At 41.2% G+C, this 18,011-nt stretch overlaps 1 protein-coding gene across 9 annotated transcripts in view; it reads right to left on the minus strand.

Annotated features, from left to right (window-relative positions):
• GBF1 (golgi brefeldin A resistant guanine nucleotide exchange factor 1) overlaps nucleotides 1-18,011 on the minus strand; it is a 107,958-nt gene that overhangs the window by 14,683 nt on the left and 75,264 nt on the right. For all 9 annotated transcript variants that reach the window (XM_054072306.1, XM_054072307.1, XM_054072310.1 and 6 more), the window contains 15 exons: nucleotides 16,237-16,372; nucleotides 14,399-14,628; nucleotides 13,281-13,449; nucleotides 12,891-13,102; nucleotides 12,129-12,227; nucleotides 11,031-11,225; nucleotides 10,127-10,313; nucleotides 9,546-9,686; nucleotides 8,913-9,001; nucleotides 5,529-5,731; nucleotides 5,026-5,149; nucleotides 4,608-4,733; nucleotides 3,928-4,010; nucleotides 1,455-1,691; nucleotides 518-611 (listed from right to left, as the gene is read on the minus strand). In XM_054072306.1, the coding sequence (XP_053928281.1) occupies nucleotides 518-611; nucleotides 1,455-1,691; nucleotides 3,928-4,010; nucleotides 4,608-4,733; nucleotides 5,026-5,149; nucleotides 5,529-5,731; nucleotides 8,913-9,001; nucleotides 9,546-9,686; nucleotides 10,127-10,313; nucleotides 11,031-11,225; nucleotides 12,129-12,227; nucleotides 12,891-13,102; nucleotides 13,281-13,449; nucleotides 14,399-14,628; nucleotides 16,237-16,372 (2,325 nt within the window). The remainder of the gene's footprint in view (nucleotides 1-517; nucleotides 612-1,454; nucleotides 1,692-3,927; nucleotides 4,011-4,607; nucleotides 4,734-5,025; nucleotides 5,150-5,528; nucleotides 5,732-8,912; nucleotides 9,002-9,545; nucleotides 9,687-10,126; nucleotides 10,314-11,030; nucleotides 11,226-12,128; nucleotides 12,228-12,890; nucleotides 13,103-13,280; nucleotides 13,450-14,398; nucleotides 14,629-16,236; nucleotides 16,373-18,011) is intronic.

Genomic DNA, 18,011 nt, shown 5'->3' on the forward strand with positions numbered 1-18,011 from the left:
TAACAACTGATCTTATTACCAGACTCCATGCAGCAACTGACAACCCAAAGCATTTGTTTTTCTGCCTCTTTATGCTGGGTGGATGCACAGCCCCTACAATTTAGAAGAACAGCTCACAAACAGTCCCGCTTGGCACTGCATGAGCCCTCTAACTAAATATTCAATAGCTGAAATGCTTAAACTTGCTTGGGATCATGGATGACCACTGTCTTGATCACAGGTAGATCTAAATCTCGTCACATCAAGTAGGTAGAATAAACACTTTTACACCATGGCATTATGCTCTACACTAACTGCCATTTGTAAGTAGAAGGCAATTTGCTTATTTGAACCTGTGCTACGAAAGTCTTGCTCCACTACATGCTTTTCATTGTGTCCTCCAGAAAATTCCAGGTAGGGGCTGATAGATATCTACAGTTACCGTGATAACTAAAATAAGCAAATATTACTGATTAACAGAGGAAGAGATGTCCAATATACTAAAAGCCGTGCTTCTTTGCCCTCCTTGAAAACTTACCTCACTGCTGAGGGCTGTAAACTTGCAGAGAGAAATTATGAGATTGTCAAACACATCACTAAGGCCATAGTGAGCAGAAATCATTGCACATTTCCTGGGGAAAGAAGAAAACAGAAAATAATTCAGTAAGTCTGCACAGACAAGTCTGCCTACAGGACACCAAATCAGAGAACCTCTCTGCTGATATTTTAGACCCTCCTCCCCACCTACTCGTAATGAATGCTGATGTACAGAAGTCTACTATTATCCTTGAAATGACCTCAGTCCTCATCCATAGATTCTGGTATTTGTCTGTGCTGATGCACTTCCAAGAAGCAAGTTTAAACTGCCAGACCACTTGCACCTGAGCCAATATACCTAATCTCCTGTCTTGACATGAGAAAGCTGCTGAGATTGGTGGTAGTGTCAAAGAACTCATTTTCAAGAGATGACACTACAGCAGCATATTAAAAGAGTTTCTCACATACAGCAAGTTTTTTGAATACTGGTTATCTGGGAAAGAAAAAAAAATAAAAAAATCCCCCATCCCATTCAGCCACAGCTATGGCCTCATACACAAGAGGTTTTGTTCATATACAGGGATTTTGCCAGCATCACTGTGCAAGTAAAGAGGCACCTTCCTCCCTTCACTTCGTTGCAGCACAGCTATGCCAGAAGGTCTTTTAAATGTAATGAGGATGGAGCTTAAAATACATACCCCAGGGACTTTGATTTATTACAACTCAGCAGTCAAGCCAGTGAGTGGCAACGAACAGAGGCCAAGATGAGATGAATGACAGAATAAAACTAAAGGATTGTAGGTCACAATAAAATGCTCTTCAATTGCCCCTTCAAGGAAAAGTAACAGTTGATATTCACTTTGATGTCTCTGGCTGGTAAAAAGGAGACTATGGCCACACTTTTAACTCTGCTGGGTCCTCATGAATGCGTGAGTTACCTGAAACCAGAGATAGCCTTCTGGATGATTGCTTCTTCTAAGCTCTTGTCAAAAACATAAGAAAGTGCTGCAATGGTTGGCCCCCATGTCATGGTGAAGAGATCATGGTCATAGCTTCCAGGAGGGACGTGGAGAAATATTCCCTCATCAGTCGCACCACGATGTAGCAGGACGTTCCAGATATAGTTTTCTTTCACCAGGCCCGTCTGTTCTTCTGGCATCACTATCTCATCATTTCTACAAGGGAGGAAGGCAGAAAGGTTGAATTTTTCATTCTGAGCCAAAACTAACATTTACACAGTGCCTTTCATTACACGGTCCCAAAGCTAAGTGATACCTACTCTGGAGTGATTTTGCCAGCTCCTGAAACATTCTATTTTCCTAGGCCCTTTTTGACATACTGGATATAAAGTCTGGTGGCTGTCAGCAGCACCGAATAGCAACCGTGTAAGCACAGTACTGAAGAAGCAGCTACCTAACACTGCAAATACAAAATGCAACGTATACTGCAGTTAAATATAGGGAGATTTTGGACAGCACACTGACACTGCTTCAGCCTCCTCTCCCAACTCTTTCCCTGTCAGAGCACTCTCTATATCTCATCACTCCCAGATGAAAAAAAATCTGAATTGTTATACCACTGCAGTCAACAGTAGGCATGAATACCTTTGTGTACGCATAATGCAAATATTCATGCTATGCCAAAATCAAATATCAGAAAGCAAGTAGTACAAAATTAAAGATAAAACAAGAAACAAAATGTATGATGAGTGATTCATAACCAAGGTATCACAGCTCCCTACTCTAAATGGATTAAAGCTATACAACAACAAAACAATTCTGATTAACTTGGGATTGCAAGTACTACTTGGCGTTAAAATATATCAAGCCTAAACACATACTCCCTAGACTTGGGTAATGCCGCACAAGAGATAACTCTCTGCAAATGACTAACTACTTGAACAAGAATCTCAAATCTACTAACGACAGTAGATTGCAGCCAATCTGAAAAGTAGATGTCTTTCTGTAGCAATCAAAATATAATGTGCTTCAGTCGACAAAGAAGCAATTTTCATGTGCTAACAACAACTATAAAAAACCTTCTTGATTTATGCAGAAGAAATAAACTCTTAGTTTCAGATGTCTGCATATTTTGACAAGAGCCATCATTACTGAGGCTATATAGGAAAATGTTTGCAGTCAATAGTGTATTTTTTCTAAGAATCTATATTTGATTAATAGTAACAGAAGTAAGAGAATAGATTTATTTGGAAAGTCTCAGGAAATGAAATTGTGCTCAAAAGTGAAATGCTGAGATCCTGCACTACTCTGTACAGATTACGAGTCTGATTTACCACCTCCAATAATACAAAGAAAACACACCGTTCCTCAGTCTTAAGTACGACACTGGGGCAATCTACCTAAGATGGAGCAATGCTGAAATAACATACCAATTGTTTTAGCCACGGAACCTACTGAAAAAATTGAATTATCTGGTGAAGGGAGGATAAAGCAGAACAGACTGGGACAGAGGCACTAGATAACTGAAAAATATGAGGATATTATCAGGGTACTGCTCAAAACATTAATAAACACCCTCAGGCAGAGAGGCCAATCAAAACTAGAGCTCCATTTGAAAGCTAGAGTTACCTCTTGAAGAACTGCTAAATATTCAGTACAGGCAGCATCCCCATCTTCCCTGAGAAAGCTCAAAAGGGAGGGACAGCCTAATCCCATGGCCTTGCTTCTAGCCTGAGCCAGTGCCTGCCACTGCAGATTGGAACCAGCTGACAGTCAGAGTCACATCCTGCCTCCTCAGAGATGTAATCCTCTCAGCTTCAAACTGGCTGGGTCTGGATTTACTGATAGGCTAGATTTCTGAGCTATTATTAAAGCTCCCAGCTCAGAGCTGGTCTGTGCACAAAAGGGTCTCAGCTATTAGGAATTCTCCTTAAATGGTGGTCAGAGTGCCAAAAGCTTCAGGGATGGCAGAAGAGACTGCGGCAGACAGAAGCCTCATACAAAGAGCTCAAAAGCAGAACATATGAAACTGAGGCCTGGACATGTTATGTCAGGGTACCAGTACCATCCTGGGGATGAGATGCTATCTCTAGCACTACATAAAAGTTCTAAAAAAGCCCAAAGGCCTGGTCTAGGGAATAGAGCCTTCTTAGAAACAGCATTTCACATGTGTTGGTCTTGCTCAACTATTTTTTCATATGTTGATAGAAGTAATGTATTTTTTAATTTTAGCTTAATATCTGTGGATTAAAATACCATGGCAAGAATCCAAAGATACAAATCCAGTGCAGTCACTGTGACAGGCTTGATACTACAACTCCACATGGAGCTGGAAGTTGGTTTGAGGCAAACATGATCAGGTGAGTCTCTCTCCATACTCTCCAGAGGTCTTACAGACCAAACAACTCTAGCTTGCTCTCTGCATACAAGGAGATAACAGGCTGATCCTTACTTGATGGCATGGTACATGTCTTCCAGTATGTCCTGTTCAAAGTCTTTGCCTCCGTTCACACCTTTCAGGTTCTTACGAAACTCCTGAAAAAAAGTTACACCAATGTTAATTTCTACTATCTCCAGCTTTAACTGCCTGGCTAGGAGTAATACTCCACTTGTTTTTCATGGGACCAGAAGAGACTTTACTGCATTTTTCAATATCCAACCTAAAGTTCAAAGACTAAATGCTACTCTTAGTGGCAGTAGTGTACAGCAACCCCTCTCTCTTCTCACAAAGAAAGTACAGAGACACAACATGACGCATGCTTAGCTGAGGCTGGGTATCAGAATGACAGATCTGTACAACTGCATTGACACAGGATTTGAAATCTAGAAGTACACAATGGTTCAACAATCTTCTCAGTCTTACTCTGTTTAGGGTACAGTTTGTTCACACACACACAAGTCTCTTGATGAACCTGCAAGTTGTCTCCTAAGCTTGTACTTCTTCAGACTGCCCCTTGCCCACAGCTCTCCTCTCCAACTGTGTTCAACTTCAGGGCTGCACACCAACTTATTGCGTACACGAGTGATGAATGCGAGGAATAAAAAACCCCAGAATGTCACTGAGAAAAAAAAACAGGTACTACATTGCTATCAAAACCAGAGAAGACAGATGCCTACACCAGTAACACCCACCTCCAGAGTCATTGGGACATTCTGCTTGCGGACATTATGGTTGTGTTGGTCAGTGTTCAGCATAATAACTGCATAGGCGAGGGCGAAGCAGGCATCACTATTAGCAAACGGGGACCCATTTGATTTCTGAAACGCAAATGTATGCACAAATTACTCTTACAGGAAAATCAATATCAGCAACCCAAGACACACCACAGTAGTGAATAATTTCTGGGACAAACAAAAAAAACAGGCTCTGGCTCTGCTTTTCCAAAAGCACCCTGGAAATCTATGTGCCACTGCCATCTCCAACAAAACAAATGCTGCTGCCTGCAGTGCACTGTGATTATGTAGGCAGTTTGACCTGATACGTCCATTGTGGCAAGCAGATGCTCAAGAAAGAATGCAGTTTTGACCCTTCTGCCCACCAAGTACACACCCGCCAATGTTCTGTGAAGGCTTCCAATAGTCTCTGGATCACAGGTGCCTCTCCTGGTAATCTGAAGGCCTCTAGATAAAGTCGTAAAGCTTCATCCAGTCTTAAACCTTGGAAGCTGAAAGTCCTGCAAGAAGAATGAAATGCAATGAGAAACTGAAATGGGATGGGATAGGTAGGAGAAAACTTACTGAGTAAAATCTTGTTTGTTTCAGCATCAGAATAAGATATTTCACAGAAAACAGACAGTATAAAGAAAATGATGAAGAGAAATATCAACAATCCTTCAGGTGATCATGTACGCAATCACCTCTCCAGTCTTCACAGAGACTGACAGGGATTTGAGTATCATACTATTATATGTATCTAAGGTGTTACCATGCGCAAGAGATGCACAGAGTTTAGGCATAGTGTTACACAGAGAACCAAGTCATACACACCCAATGCCTCAGTGAGCTCTCAACTTTCATATCTCTCTGATTAAACATACATGAAAAGTCACTCACCCAACAAAGCTTTCCAGCAAGTCGATGTTTTTACGGTCACTCACAAATTCCCCAATCATCTTTTTGTCCAGGCGAGGATTCTCCCGTAGCCACCTGGCCACCTCATTGTTGTCGATAGGGGTGGCAAGAAGGTTTTTTTCCTGCAGAAACTGTATCCCTTTCTTTGGCTTTTGGTTGAACTGCTCTGTGCCAGTTATCAGGAGCTGAAGGAGACATTCTGATAATTACAAGCTGGAAGTACATTTCTTATTTTAGACTGTTCTTTGCATTTGAATGAAAAGCAAAGCAGGAAATAGATCAACATCAGTATGATCAAGTTTATTGTACTGTGTAATCCAGCAAGGCTAACCAAGGCCAGAAAAACCTTCTTCCATCACAAGGATTCACTAACAAATAATACTGGACAGAGCAAGCATGAGCTGCCATCTTTGAAAAGTTTTGGCATTTCCCTGAGCAATGAGCTCTGCTACCCCAAATGCCTCACCTGCTCTAGTATGTAAACAGAGCAGAGGAACGTCTCTGATGAGGCCCACGTATGTCACAAGATCAACTCTACCCACTGCCCCATGCCCTCTTCTGACCCCTTTGGCTTCAGGCTCTTGTACTCCACCTCACTGGCAGGAGACACGCAGCAAGAATCCTTGACGTTTATTCAACAGATGCAAGGAAGAAGTGCTGCAAAAGCTTAAACTAAGAACCAGAAAACATTCTGCTAGTGAGACATGGTCCCAGGGACATCTGATATTGCAGCACGACAAGGCTATCTGTAGGCTAAGAAGAGCCAGTGCAATTTTGATTTAAAAGAAGTCAACTATTCTGCCCTTGATCCTTATTTTAGGAAACTAGACTGTACCACAGCCACACTGTAAAAAGACACCTGTCTAAGAAAGGGTTAACTGAACGTTCTTGGTAGTGTTCAGAAAAACCAAAAGCACAAACAACTATATGAACTTTACTAAGGCACTAGAATAAATGTCAGTTCCCTGTTAGTTCCTATCACGATCAAACTGCTAGCGATGACCTAGTGAACTAAATTCATGACCGTCATGATTACTAGCTCCCTAGGGTTTCTCAGTACCTCAGAAGCTACCAGCACTCTGTTTTCTGCTTCCCCTGCCTGCGTGAACATCCTCAAAGGGCAATGAAACACAGACTCTGAAATAGCATGGAGAGCACAAGAACCCAGTGAGGTCATAACAACATAACAACCATGTGCTGCCCTGGTATAACAGGTTTGAAGGGACTGTATAATGCTAGCAGCATTTCTGCTCAGCTTAAAGTCCTGTAGCCCAAGCCACAGAGTAGTCTATGGACTGGTTGTACTTCGTAAGACAGCCTGAAAGCAGACCAGATTGCTGGCAGTTTGCAGTGGAGCATCTATAATCATGTCAGTCCTTCTGAGCTTCTGGTCATTGCCTTTGGAAACATCAAAGAAAACTTTCCATTTGATGCATGATTGGTTTTCTGCTTTTATTTAACTTTTTTTCCTCCTTCCAGATGTTGCAATGTTCATCGCTTCAGAGGTTAAAGAAAGCAGAACATGGTGCCATGTCAGCACCCACATTACTTAAGCTGAATGCTTTGTGTGCCCTGTTTACATGCTCAGGTTGAAACTATTAGCAGGATTTAGGGTCAGGAAAAGATTTTGCCTTAGCAAACTAAACAGAGATTTATGAACATCTTCCTGCCCTCTGCTGTAGTGCCTGGCATAGCCTTTTTTCCTAGGGCCATCTGGACCTTTAAGGAACTCTCGGCCACTGGCAACGCTCTTTATTTCTTCTAACCTTGTTTTTCAGGACAGTAAGGCTGGAGTATTATCAGAGATTTTCAGTTAAAACAGAGGAAGCACTGTGCAAGCTTTCTTCTCAACAATGGACTTTCACACAAAGCCTATCAGAAAAGCTGCCATGAAAGCTAAATTTAACGCAAAGCAAAGGGTTACAGATTAAATAGTAACTAAAAGAGTATTTATTTCTTAGAAATTAGCTAATGCCAAAACTCAGTGGTTCCTTTGAAGACTGTGCTGACCACCAATTCCCTCCACACTGTCCTCGTGGCTTGGGAAGCCAGAGAGCATTATTCCATTGCAGCATTTTGTTGTAGGTAAAGAACCAAATTCCCAAGTACTGCAGCAGACTTCCTAGAGAGAAATCACTGCCTTAAATTACATTCAGATCCAGAGATTGCCAGACTGGATCAGAAAGCACAGATTAGTATGGCAATCGAAAGAGATCTATTGTAACTTCCTTCACTATTTTTGTTTAGGTAAGTTTAAACAAATACGACCACTGCTCCCTTATAATAAAGTAAAATAAAAACACTGGAGAGAGAAATCAGAAGTCTTAATCAAGTACAAATCAAAACCCTTTGTCTCTACCACCAACGAATCATTCAAAGGCATTATTTTTTCACTGTCTCATCCGGCTCCTTATCCACAACTACTACAGCCACTCATGTTTCATCCAGAACATGTGTCATTTTTCTTACGGAAATTTACCAAACTATCACTTCCTAAATAACAAAATTACCTCATGTGTATGTTGTGCAAAGAGAACAAAATCCCTAAAAAGAACATCTGTGAATGAAAACAAACAAAAAACCCCACCAACACAAACAAAAAAACCAAGCAACCAACTGAAAAAAAACCCAACTAAAACAGTCTCATGTAACTCGCAGGGACTTTAGATATCATATTCATCTGCCATCTCTGGAGGTGAACAAGCAGGCCAGTACTTGATGTTTGACACAAACCAGCAGATAAACACAAAGCCATCAGGATGGAGCACTTTTATCAACACTAGACCTAGACTGGAACCACTAAGGGAATGGAAAAGCTGTACAAAATTTAGACTACAACTTGGATTAATGAGGTTTAAAGAAACAGACATCTAGACAAAGAATAGCTTCACTGCAATCAATACAATCTTTTCAGTCATCCTTATGACAAAGCAGACATGGGAATAAATAAATCAGAACAACAGGCTAGACTGTTGATATCTACTACGGGCCTCTTGGTACACTCCCCATTTACAGGGTTGATAACAGCAGGGAACCTGCCCTTTTTGATGAAAGTATGTGAAAACCTCAATACATCACAAACTAGATCCAGCAACTTTTAAACCCAGAAATCCAGTGGGCCTAGCTTATAAATTGTGCCACAAAATCTCCTCAAAACTTTTTGCAACTTTTAGCACAACTAAATCAGAACAGGTAATAATCACTGCTGTCTCTGCAGTGTAGCAGGATTTTCAGTGACTGTCTAGTTCATCTCAGTAGAGACTGGAACCCAAAATTTCCAAGATATGATCAGTCATGCAAAGTCAACATGAGAGGGAAACAAGGAGAACATTCAAAGACCTATTTGTAGTATATTCCAAATCATACCTTCTTTTTGTTCTTAATCTGCATAAGTTCCTGAGGGCTTGGAAGGATACAAGAAAATCGAGTAGGCTTCCTAGGGATACTCTTCTCACCTAAAAGGACAAAGCATCATTACAGTCAAACCTATCCCCAGAGTAGCACTCAGCCCACCACTGAGTGCTACTATAACTTTCAGTCACGATGTCTTGCTGCAATGTGCTGCTCCTCAAATGGCAGTCACACTCCTACTATGCAATTACTACATTCCTCTCACCCACATTTTCTTCAGCATAATTGCACAGTAGCTTCTTGCCCTAGACTATTTTACACATCCACAAGATTTAATTTTCTGGATATTTTGACTGCCTACATTACTGATACCCCAGAGAGCCCTTGACTGCCTTAAAAATACTAAACACTGGTTATGAATTTCACATGCTTTTGCCCCAAAGCAACCCTCTCACAGAAGAAATGAACAGTTAGTAGGCATACCTAGTGTACATATAATAAACAAATATTCATCACATAACTCCTCCTAATTTTGAACATACAATAGCTACAGTGGTCTATAGTATAGCAGGATCAGTCAGCAAATGTCAGCACCATTCTCTAAGCATCTACACACTCAGAGCATCAGGATACCGTAGAGACTATTACCTGCCTCACTTCCTCCTTGCAATTCCATGCAGCCTTCCTTCATCTGGTCAGCCATAAGGCACCCACTGGTGGGAGGGCAGGCCCCAGCTGGCTCTGAGACTGCACTGCAAGGTTTTCCTTCACTAAGTACTCTCTCATTACCTGTAAAAGTTAAAAAACAAATTAAAAAAAACAGACAACACACATAAACAAACCCATAACCCAAGGAAAAGCTAGCAACAGAGAAACAATGCACTAATCACTCTAAAATGAACATGCACTCATTCAAAAGAGTTCCCCCCACTAACTGCGATTCCTCAAGATCTTCAGTATTTTGTCTAATGAATCCCACGGCATACTCTCCCCTTCTGCTGTGACTGCCAGTCTTGACATGGCTTTTATATAAAGCTTCATGAGGGGCATATTTTAATACTTGTACATTTTACAAATAGGAAGGTTATTGACATCAGTGCATAGTTATAAAACGCGCATCAGGAAACTGAAAACATATTTAAGGAGCTTATGTCAGCTACCAAAATGAGATCTGCAAGTTTAGCACAAGACTAAGCCCAATACCAAAATATCAAAGAAAATGGTCTTACTATCACTTATTTCTTTGGAGTTGTTAATGGTTTCTGGGTTGGATTTGACAACTTCCTTCTCTTGTTGAAGTATGTTACTCAGCACTTTGGCCTGGCAATGTGCCTCAGTGCTATCTATCACTGTCAGCAATGCTTCCAGAGACAGCAGATGGACCGTATACAGCTGTCCAGAAACTGGGAAGGCATTCTGGGAAATAAAATGTGAGTATTAGTCAACTTTTATGCCCCTCTCACCACAATCACAGAATGGTTTGGTTTGGAATGGACCTTAAAGATCATCCAGTTCTAGCTCGCTGCCATGGGCAGGGACACCTCCCACTGCAGCAAGTTAATCAAAGCCTCTTCCAACCTAGCCTTGAACACCTTCAGAGATGGGGCATCCACAACTTCTCTGGACAACCAGTGACCCTCACGGTAAAAAATTTCTTTCTGATACCGAATACAATCTCTCCTCTTTCAGCTTAAAACGATTACCCCTCGTCCTACTACTGCAATCCCTGATAAACAGCCCCTCATCTTTCCTGTAGGCCCCCTTTAAGTACTGGAAAGCTGCTATAGTCTCAATAGAGGAAGGAATTTTCCCCCACAACTTGGAGAAGCCTGAAGCACACAACAGTACACCCTAAACTTTTCACACAGAACTTTCTAGCATATATCTAACGGTTTATGTACTCTGACATTATTAAAGCATCATGGCTACTTTTTTCTGCTTCCAAATGTTAAGTGGCCTCTTCACCTCTACAAACTACCCACCCTGCATCTTTTGACCACTCCCATTCTGAAGCCTCATATCTGTGCTAAGCCTTGGTTTCAGTTGCTGGCTTCCCCTTCAGCACCCCAGCACCTCACTGCTCCCCTCCCTCCAGCCTCTGGGTCCAGCAGCCCCCAGCCTGCCGTTCAGCACCTTGGAGAGCAGCTTGGTGAGCTCTTCGAAGAGGTTGGCGCAGTAGTAGTCACAGTCATAGTTAATGTAGAGCTCGGTCACGAAGCTGGGAATCCTCCAGAGCTGAACAATGGCCTCCAAAGCCATCTCCTTCATTTCATAGGGCATCTTTGGGTTTTCCACAGTGATTATTTCCATCAGCTTCTTGATATACATCTGGCAGAAATATAGGGCAGCTCAGTTTAAGGAAAGAAAAAAAAAAAAGTAGGACAGTGAATAGCTTTGAGGACTACAGAAATGGATTTAAGCTTCATTTTCCCACATGGCACTCCATCTTTAATGATGGCTCATTCTGAAGGAGGTTGTAGAAAGGTTTCAAATAGTTCTGCTATTCTGGACCCCTCACCACAAGAAGGATGTTGAGGCTCTGGAGCGTGTCCAGAGAAGAGCAACAAAGCTGGTGAGGGGGCTGGAGAACAAGTCTTACGAGGAGCGGCTGAGAGAGCTGGGGTTGTTTAGCCTGGAGAAGAGGAGGCTGAGGGGAGACCTTATTACTCTCTACAACTACCTGAAAGGAGGTTGTGGAGAGGAGGGAGCTGGCCTCTTCTCCCAAGTGACAGGGGACAGGACAAGAGAGAATGGCCTGAAGCTCCGTCAGGGGAGGTTCAGGTTGGATATCAGAAAAAAATTCTTCACAGTAAGAGTCATTAGGCACTGGAACAGGCTGCCCAGGGAGGTGGTCGAGTCGCCTTCCCTGGAGGTGTTTAAGGAACGGGTGGATGAAGTGCTTAGGGACATGGTTTAGGGAGTGTTAGGAATGGTTGGACTCGATGATCCAATGGGTCCTTTCCAACCTTGTGATTCTGTGATTCAGTGCCTCTGGATTTACCATTCTAACTAAACAGTATGCAAGCACGCAATGCAGTACACTGGTCTCAAAGACATTTTATTATCCAACAAAAATGGCCAATACAGCCTACCCATAACCCACTGAGTCATTTATACAAAGGCAAACTGATTTTTAGTCTGTATCTTACTGCCTAGCTATGTGCATTTAACTGAAGTCCAAGAAACAATTACTAGGCACCCAATGAAACTCGTGAAACTCAAAAAACTCACCTCCAGCTGGAATTTCAGATGCTCTCTCATGCTCTCGAAGAGAAGAAAGCATACTCTGAGGGAAGCTGCATACAGATTGAGCCGTTCAACACTCAGTAGCTGAACAAGAAAAAAAGATAACTAAGAATTACAAAGGCAAGTTAAGTAGCAGTATTGTGGCACTGCATGAATCACCTGCAACAGCCCTGAGATCAACACTTAGCCTCCCACAGGAATGGTATTCCAAAACCCAATCTCTTATTCAACCTCCTGATTTCACTCTTTGCTAGTGACAATGAATATACTTAATTCCTTTCCGTTTCTTCTAGCACTTTTCCTACTACAACTTTGTTCTTTTGCCAAGCCCACAGATCCTGCTAGTGGAGAAAGAACCTGGGAGAAGACCTGCCTCTGAGATGGCCCTTGTGCAGTTAATAGCTTGGTGCTCCAAAGGTTCTGTCTACTACTAAGCTGGTAACTTGCATCCATGACTATCTCAAAACTAATTGTACCAAAACATAGTGTTATCCCACATTAACAGTAATTCATTCACATCACCTTCCTCTTTCTTGACCCTGGTCTGACGAAAATAGCACAGAATGACCTCTCTGACTTTGCAACAGCACTGTTTCACTGGTGCAATTCAGAGGTTTCACTGCAATGCAGCAGAGAGCTTATTTGAAGACTGAGACCTCAGAATACTAAATTCCAGTAGACTCTTCGATGCAAGTAAATGCCCAACTCCCCAGTACCACATGCAATACTAGCGTAAGCCAGACTCACTTGAAATAGGTGCCGGCACAACTCCTCCTTCACAAGTCCCAGGAGGGACTGGCAGTTTGCAATGGGTGCTGACTCCAGGGCAACAGTTAGCAGCTGCAGCCCCATGTGGATCATCACCTCAGAGTTGTGGCGATCATGGGGGTTGGTGAGCGAGATAAGAAAGCGGAACAGCTCTCTAATACATGGTAGTCCATATGGGACGAGTGCTGCTCCTAAAAGAAACATTACCACTATTAACTTTGTCTTTGCTTTTTGCAGGTGCCTAACAAGCCTTACAAATTAAATTGTTACAGATCAGCTGAGGAACAGGAGCTTATACCCTCTTAGGAGAAAGTGAAACAAAATAGTGGAAAGAAGAAAGGCCTTTAAGCAACATTGCCTGCCTCTCACCTTCTTTTTGTGAAGACTGAGTAAAACGTACTCCTCGGGGATTTACGTAGTCCATGTCATGAACTGAGGCAGAGTCAGAATGCTCTGCTACAGGTGTGCACTCCTCTAGGACCTCAGGGATAGACTCGACAGAAGCTGACTGGATCTTCTCCTCCCTCAGACTTTCATTCTTCATTGATATCAGTCATTTGAGAAAGAAAGAAACAAACCACCAGTTAACAAGTACTAGATAAGCTAAAAGAAAGGCTTATTTGTTCATGGTTCATCCAAAACTACTGAAATGAGAAAGATTATTCATGGAAGTGGAGCAGGAAAACAAAATTTTTAAGAGAAAAGAGTGCCTCTAGATAATCTGCAGCCTTCTCTGCCTGCCCTATCACTTCTATGTAGTTCTTATCCGTTTTACATAACTCTACGTTGTGAGACTAAGGACTTTATTTTGAAGGTACTCCTATCAGTTCTTACTGACCTTGAAGTCAGGATTTAGCTCATTTTTTTTGTTTTAAATGCTACATAATTTCAGCACACTATTTCCATCTATGTCTTCTTAGCATTTTTACAATTTAAAATATTGGCAGCTCTGAAAGGCTCCCTCCAGCTCTAACCCATCTTCTCAACAGTATTGCTGTTGCAAGGGAAGTGGAGACAACAGGAGGAAAACTTCCTAACAAATGCCTTGGTCAAGGTTAGTTACTTTTTGTGGCAACAGCAATGCACAAACACCAACAGCTGAATTCCTACAAACTCAAGGAAAATTTCACTAAAGATAGCAAACAAGTTCTCCTGCAAATTTTCTCTATAATTCCCTCTAACAGTTTCTCCTTTAATTAAGGTTGACGGTATTGGCAGGAGTACAACTAGATACACAGGTGCATTGTTGGGCTGCACAGTTATAATTTCTGAGCCCATGGGGATGGTCTCAAGAGAAAATAGAGAATGAATGGTTGTGAATTTACCAATCACTTACAATGAAGGATGTTTTACTCTGACTCTAAGCCTTGAAATAGAATACAAACACCATGACTAAAAACAGAGTTAGAAAGAAAGTAAGTGCATTAAATCCATAACTGTTTCTGCTGGAAGTTGGAATTTCTCTTTATTAAGTTATATCCACATACCTGAGGTTCAGGCTGATTTTGATTTTCAGTGACTTTGGCCTCATTTGAAGGCATTCCTGCATTAAGTCCCAAAGAAGTGACTTGGTCCAAATCCGTCAGGTCTTCCTTGGAGGTAGTTTGTGAGGACAACTCCAATCCACTGTCTGTAGTAGGGCTGACCACAGATGAAACATTTTCTGAGCTCCCAGAAGAGCTGGGAGAAGGAGCATCTATGAAAGTAACTCCGCTTGCTGATGAGAAATGGAAGCAAAAAGATTAGTGCTATTCTATCCCTCAACCACAAGTTCGTACATTGAATAGCACAACAAAGAATAACTACGATTACTACTTCACACTACAAACTATCTCAGATAGTCATGCATTAATGTAGAGAATGTAGATAAAGTTCTCTTTTAAGTTCTTCATTAAAGGTATTAATGAATCAAATAGATGAACAGGAGAGATACTAGCAGTTCTTGAAACTAGAACACAACAGCTGGAATCGAACAAACTCAGCAAGTGAGGTAATTCACAGTTAGATAAAGGGCACAGAGGGTTTCTATAATGAAGAAGAAATCTGAATAGTCCAAAAGGTGTACTTTACTCTTTGATACAACAGCACAACCACTTTAAGTACTTGCATCAAGGATTAATCATTCCTTCAAAGTCAAATTTTTAATGTGATTGGAAGGCAAGGCCTACTTCTTTAATTCTCCTTAAACTGTTAAAAAATGAAAATGGTTCTGAAACAGAGCAGTGAAATATTTGTACTTTTTCTATATATGAGATAGTGCTCCAAGAATCTAAGTTTTCCTTTAAAAGCAACCCACGTTTGCAGGGCACAGCAAAATAAAGGCACAAACTAGAGTTACATTATATATCTACACATGACGTGTGTCGTTTTGTACAGTGGTGTTTTATTGCTGACTTGGTTTTTGGAAATGTCTTGAGTAGCAGGATGTTACTTGATTTTTAAGAAATGAAATGGAATATATGAGCAATTTTGAAATCCTTTCTTCTTCAGCTGTTAATCAAGGATTCTGGCCTAAAAAGCACAATTAATACACTACTGTCACAACAAGGTCAGAGTTAATGACATACTCTGTAACACAATTCAACTTTCTCCGCAAAACATTACAGGAGTTTCAATACTGTTTAACAGAATTTAACATCTAATTGGAAATCTAAATACATGATGATTTATGTAGGGACAAGTTATCATTTGGACAGAGGTTCTGAGTTATAAGTAATTTGACTGCATTTATTATTTCCTTAGTTTTCACCAACTATGATGCGTAGAAACACACTTAGAATCGTTCGCACTGCACCAAATAGTTTCCTGTGACAGAGTATCAGAACTTTGTTAACACCACACACACCCTTCAGGACAGGAAAAAAACACATCGCTTAAGTCAGCAATATCCAACTGCAGAAAATCTTTTCCCCAGCTCCACTCCCCTTAGCTCTCCTCTTGCTAGTGTTCTTGTCCTCAATCTTTTCAACGCACCTGCTGCACCCTCCAGCTCCTCCACACGACATGGCTGCCCACAACCTAAGTCATCTCTCTACATCTCCCTTCTCTTTTGTACAAACTGTTCCAGCGAGGCACATCGAAGACAGAGAAATGCTGTCAAGTTAGCCACATAACCATGTTCTCCTCCACCAACAGGTACTCCATCTCCTTCAAACTCTTTCTCCTGGTCTTGAAAAGCCATGACGCATTTCATTGCTATAATCACTGATAACCAATATAAAATATCTAAAGCAGTACAATATGTTAAGAGAAATTAAATAAAGATAGATTCCAGAAAAACTCTGAACAGATGCTGTCTGGTCTCTGGAAGCAAATTTCAACCTACCTGTGACATTACCAGCATTGGCTGATGGCTGTTCTGTCCCAGGAGAGACTTTAGTTACATGGCGAGGCGGCCTTGGTGATCTCTTCTGCTTTTTCCATTTTGACGATTCACTCATTCCTCCAGCTCTCATTTTCAACTGAAAACCATAAATCATTAAGAATATCAGCAGAGCAAATCCATATAGCACAATGGATTACACCAGCCAACCCACAAAGGCTGTCTCAAAGCCCTCTAAGCCAGGCAATAGTATTTAAATATATCACGCAAACTAATCAGCACGACAAAATCATGCACACCAACCCACTACCCACATATTAGTCAACACTCCATACCTGATTCAAGGGACAATTTACTGCAGCTACTCTGCTATAATACACACTTAACAGTTCCATTATCACAGCACTCCCTCTTTTCTATCAATGCTTCCTAGCTTTGCATTAGGATAAAGACTTCTCTTAAGACCTACAGGCACAAGTCAAATCTCTTTGTGTTTGCCAATGTTTACAGACTTCTAAAGGGCATCAATTAAAATACAAAAGTAAGTACTAGTTAGGCTTGACATTCAATTAAAATTTCACCATCTATGCAAGAAGCCTGAGAATGAAGTCTCAGCATCCAGTCCCAAGCTGCACAGTCTGCAGCTCTGTCACTTATCTCTTGCCTCAATTCACTCTTCATCTTCGTAGCAATGCCAGGTTCACTTTTCTCCAGGTATCTTTACCTATTAACAACTGTTTCTGTAACACTCCACTCACTCCCCGAGCATGACACATTGCAAATAACCACTCTCATGGTTTAGAAACAAACCATGCTTTGCTTTCATTTGCTCTCTGTCAATTTCTCCTCTTTGGATCTAAATCTAACCTAACCTTTCACATCCTTCTTGACCAGGACCCTACTTCTAGTTCTTATACAGATCTTTCATTAGGCAAACAAGAACAACAGAAGGAGCAATGCATTCTGTGTGGCACTTGCTGCAGTGCAATGTTATTGCAGGTATGTACAGATGCTCCAGGACTTCCTAAAGCCAATACGATATTTAGTCACATTGACAATGACAACAGCAGGCCTGAAAACAGCTTCCTTCTGAAGTAAGTGTCTCTCAGTAGAGGATTACACTTACTCTTGGGTTTGGTAGCTGCAGACAACTCTTCTCATGCTGTCAGATCTCTTCAATTTGGGGTAAATATTTAACCACTGAACAGGTACCTGGCATGTAGTCGAAACCACTCAGCAAGTCTCAGTACCTAATTGGTACTCTTCTTTGTAAATTTATCACAGCTAAGTTACATTTTAGGCTATGATATTCCTTATTTCTAGATTCAGATTTATATTCTTTAGGAGATAGCTATATTCTTTAGTCTCTTCTTTTTTCTGCAAAATGTCTCCTTCCAGCTTCTACTCTCCTCAAATGCCAATAAACTTTCTAAGTTCCACTGCTGTTTTTCCATTTCTCTTCTCCTTTTCCAGCTAGAATTCTATGTTGTACATGATCTGTAATTTTTCTCATTTAAATAAAGCTTGTGAAAATGTTGTGTCCCAGTGCAGTAAACCATTTATGCAACTTTTTACACCACAAATTCTATTTGTTCGATGACTAATCCCCAAGTTTTAGCTATGCTACCATTTTCTTGAGCTTGCTAATTAACATTGAGAATTACTTTGTTCCTTGTCATTTCTTCCAAACTTTGCAGCAAGGATTTCCCTCTAAATCACACTTTCTGACAAACACTTGTGACAAGCATGCAGCTAAACCCACAATTTTGTAGATTTTG

The sequence above is a fragment of the Cuculus canorus genome, chromosome 7, assembly GCF_017976375.1.
Source record: "Cuculus canorus isolate bCucCan1 chromosome 7, bCucCan1.pri, whole genome shotgun sequence".
NCBI lineage: Eukaryota > Metazoa > Chordata > Aves > Cuculiformes > Cuculidae > Cuculus > Cuculus canorus.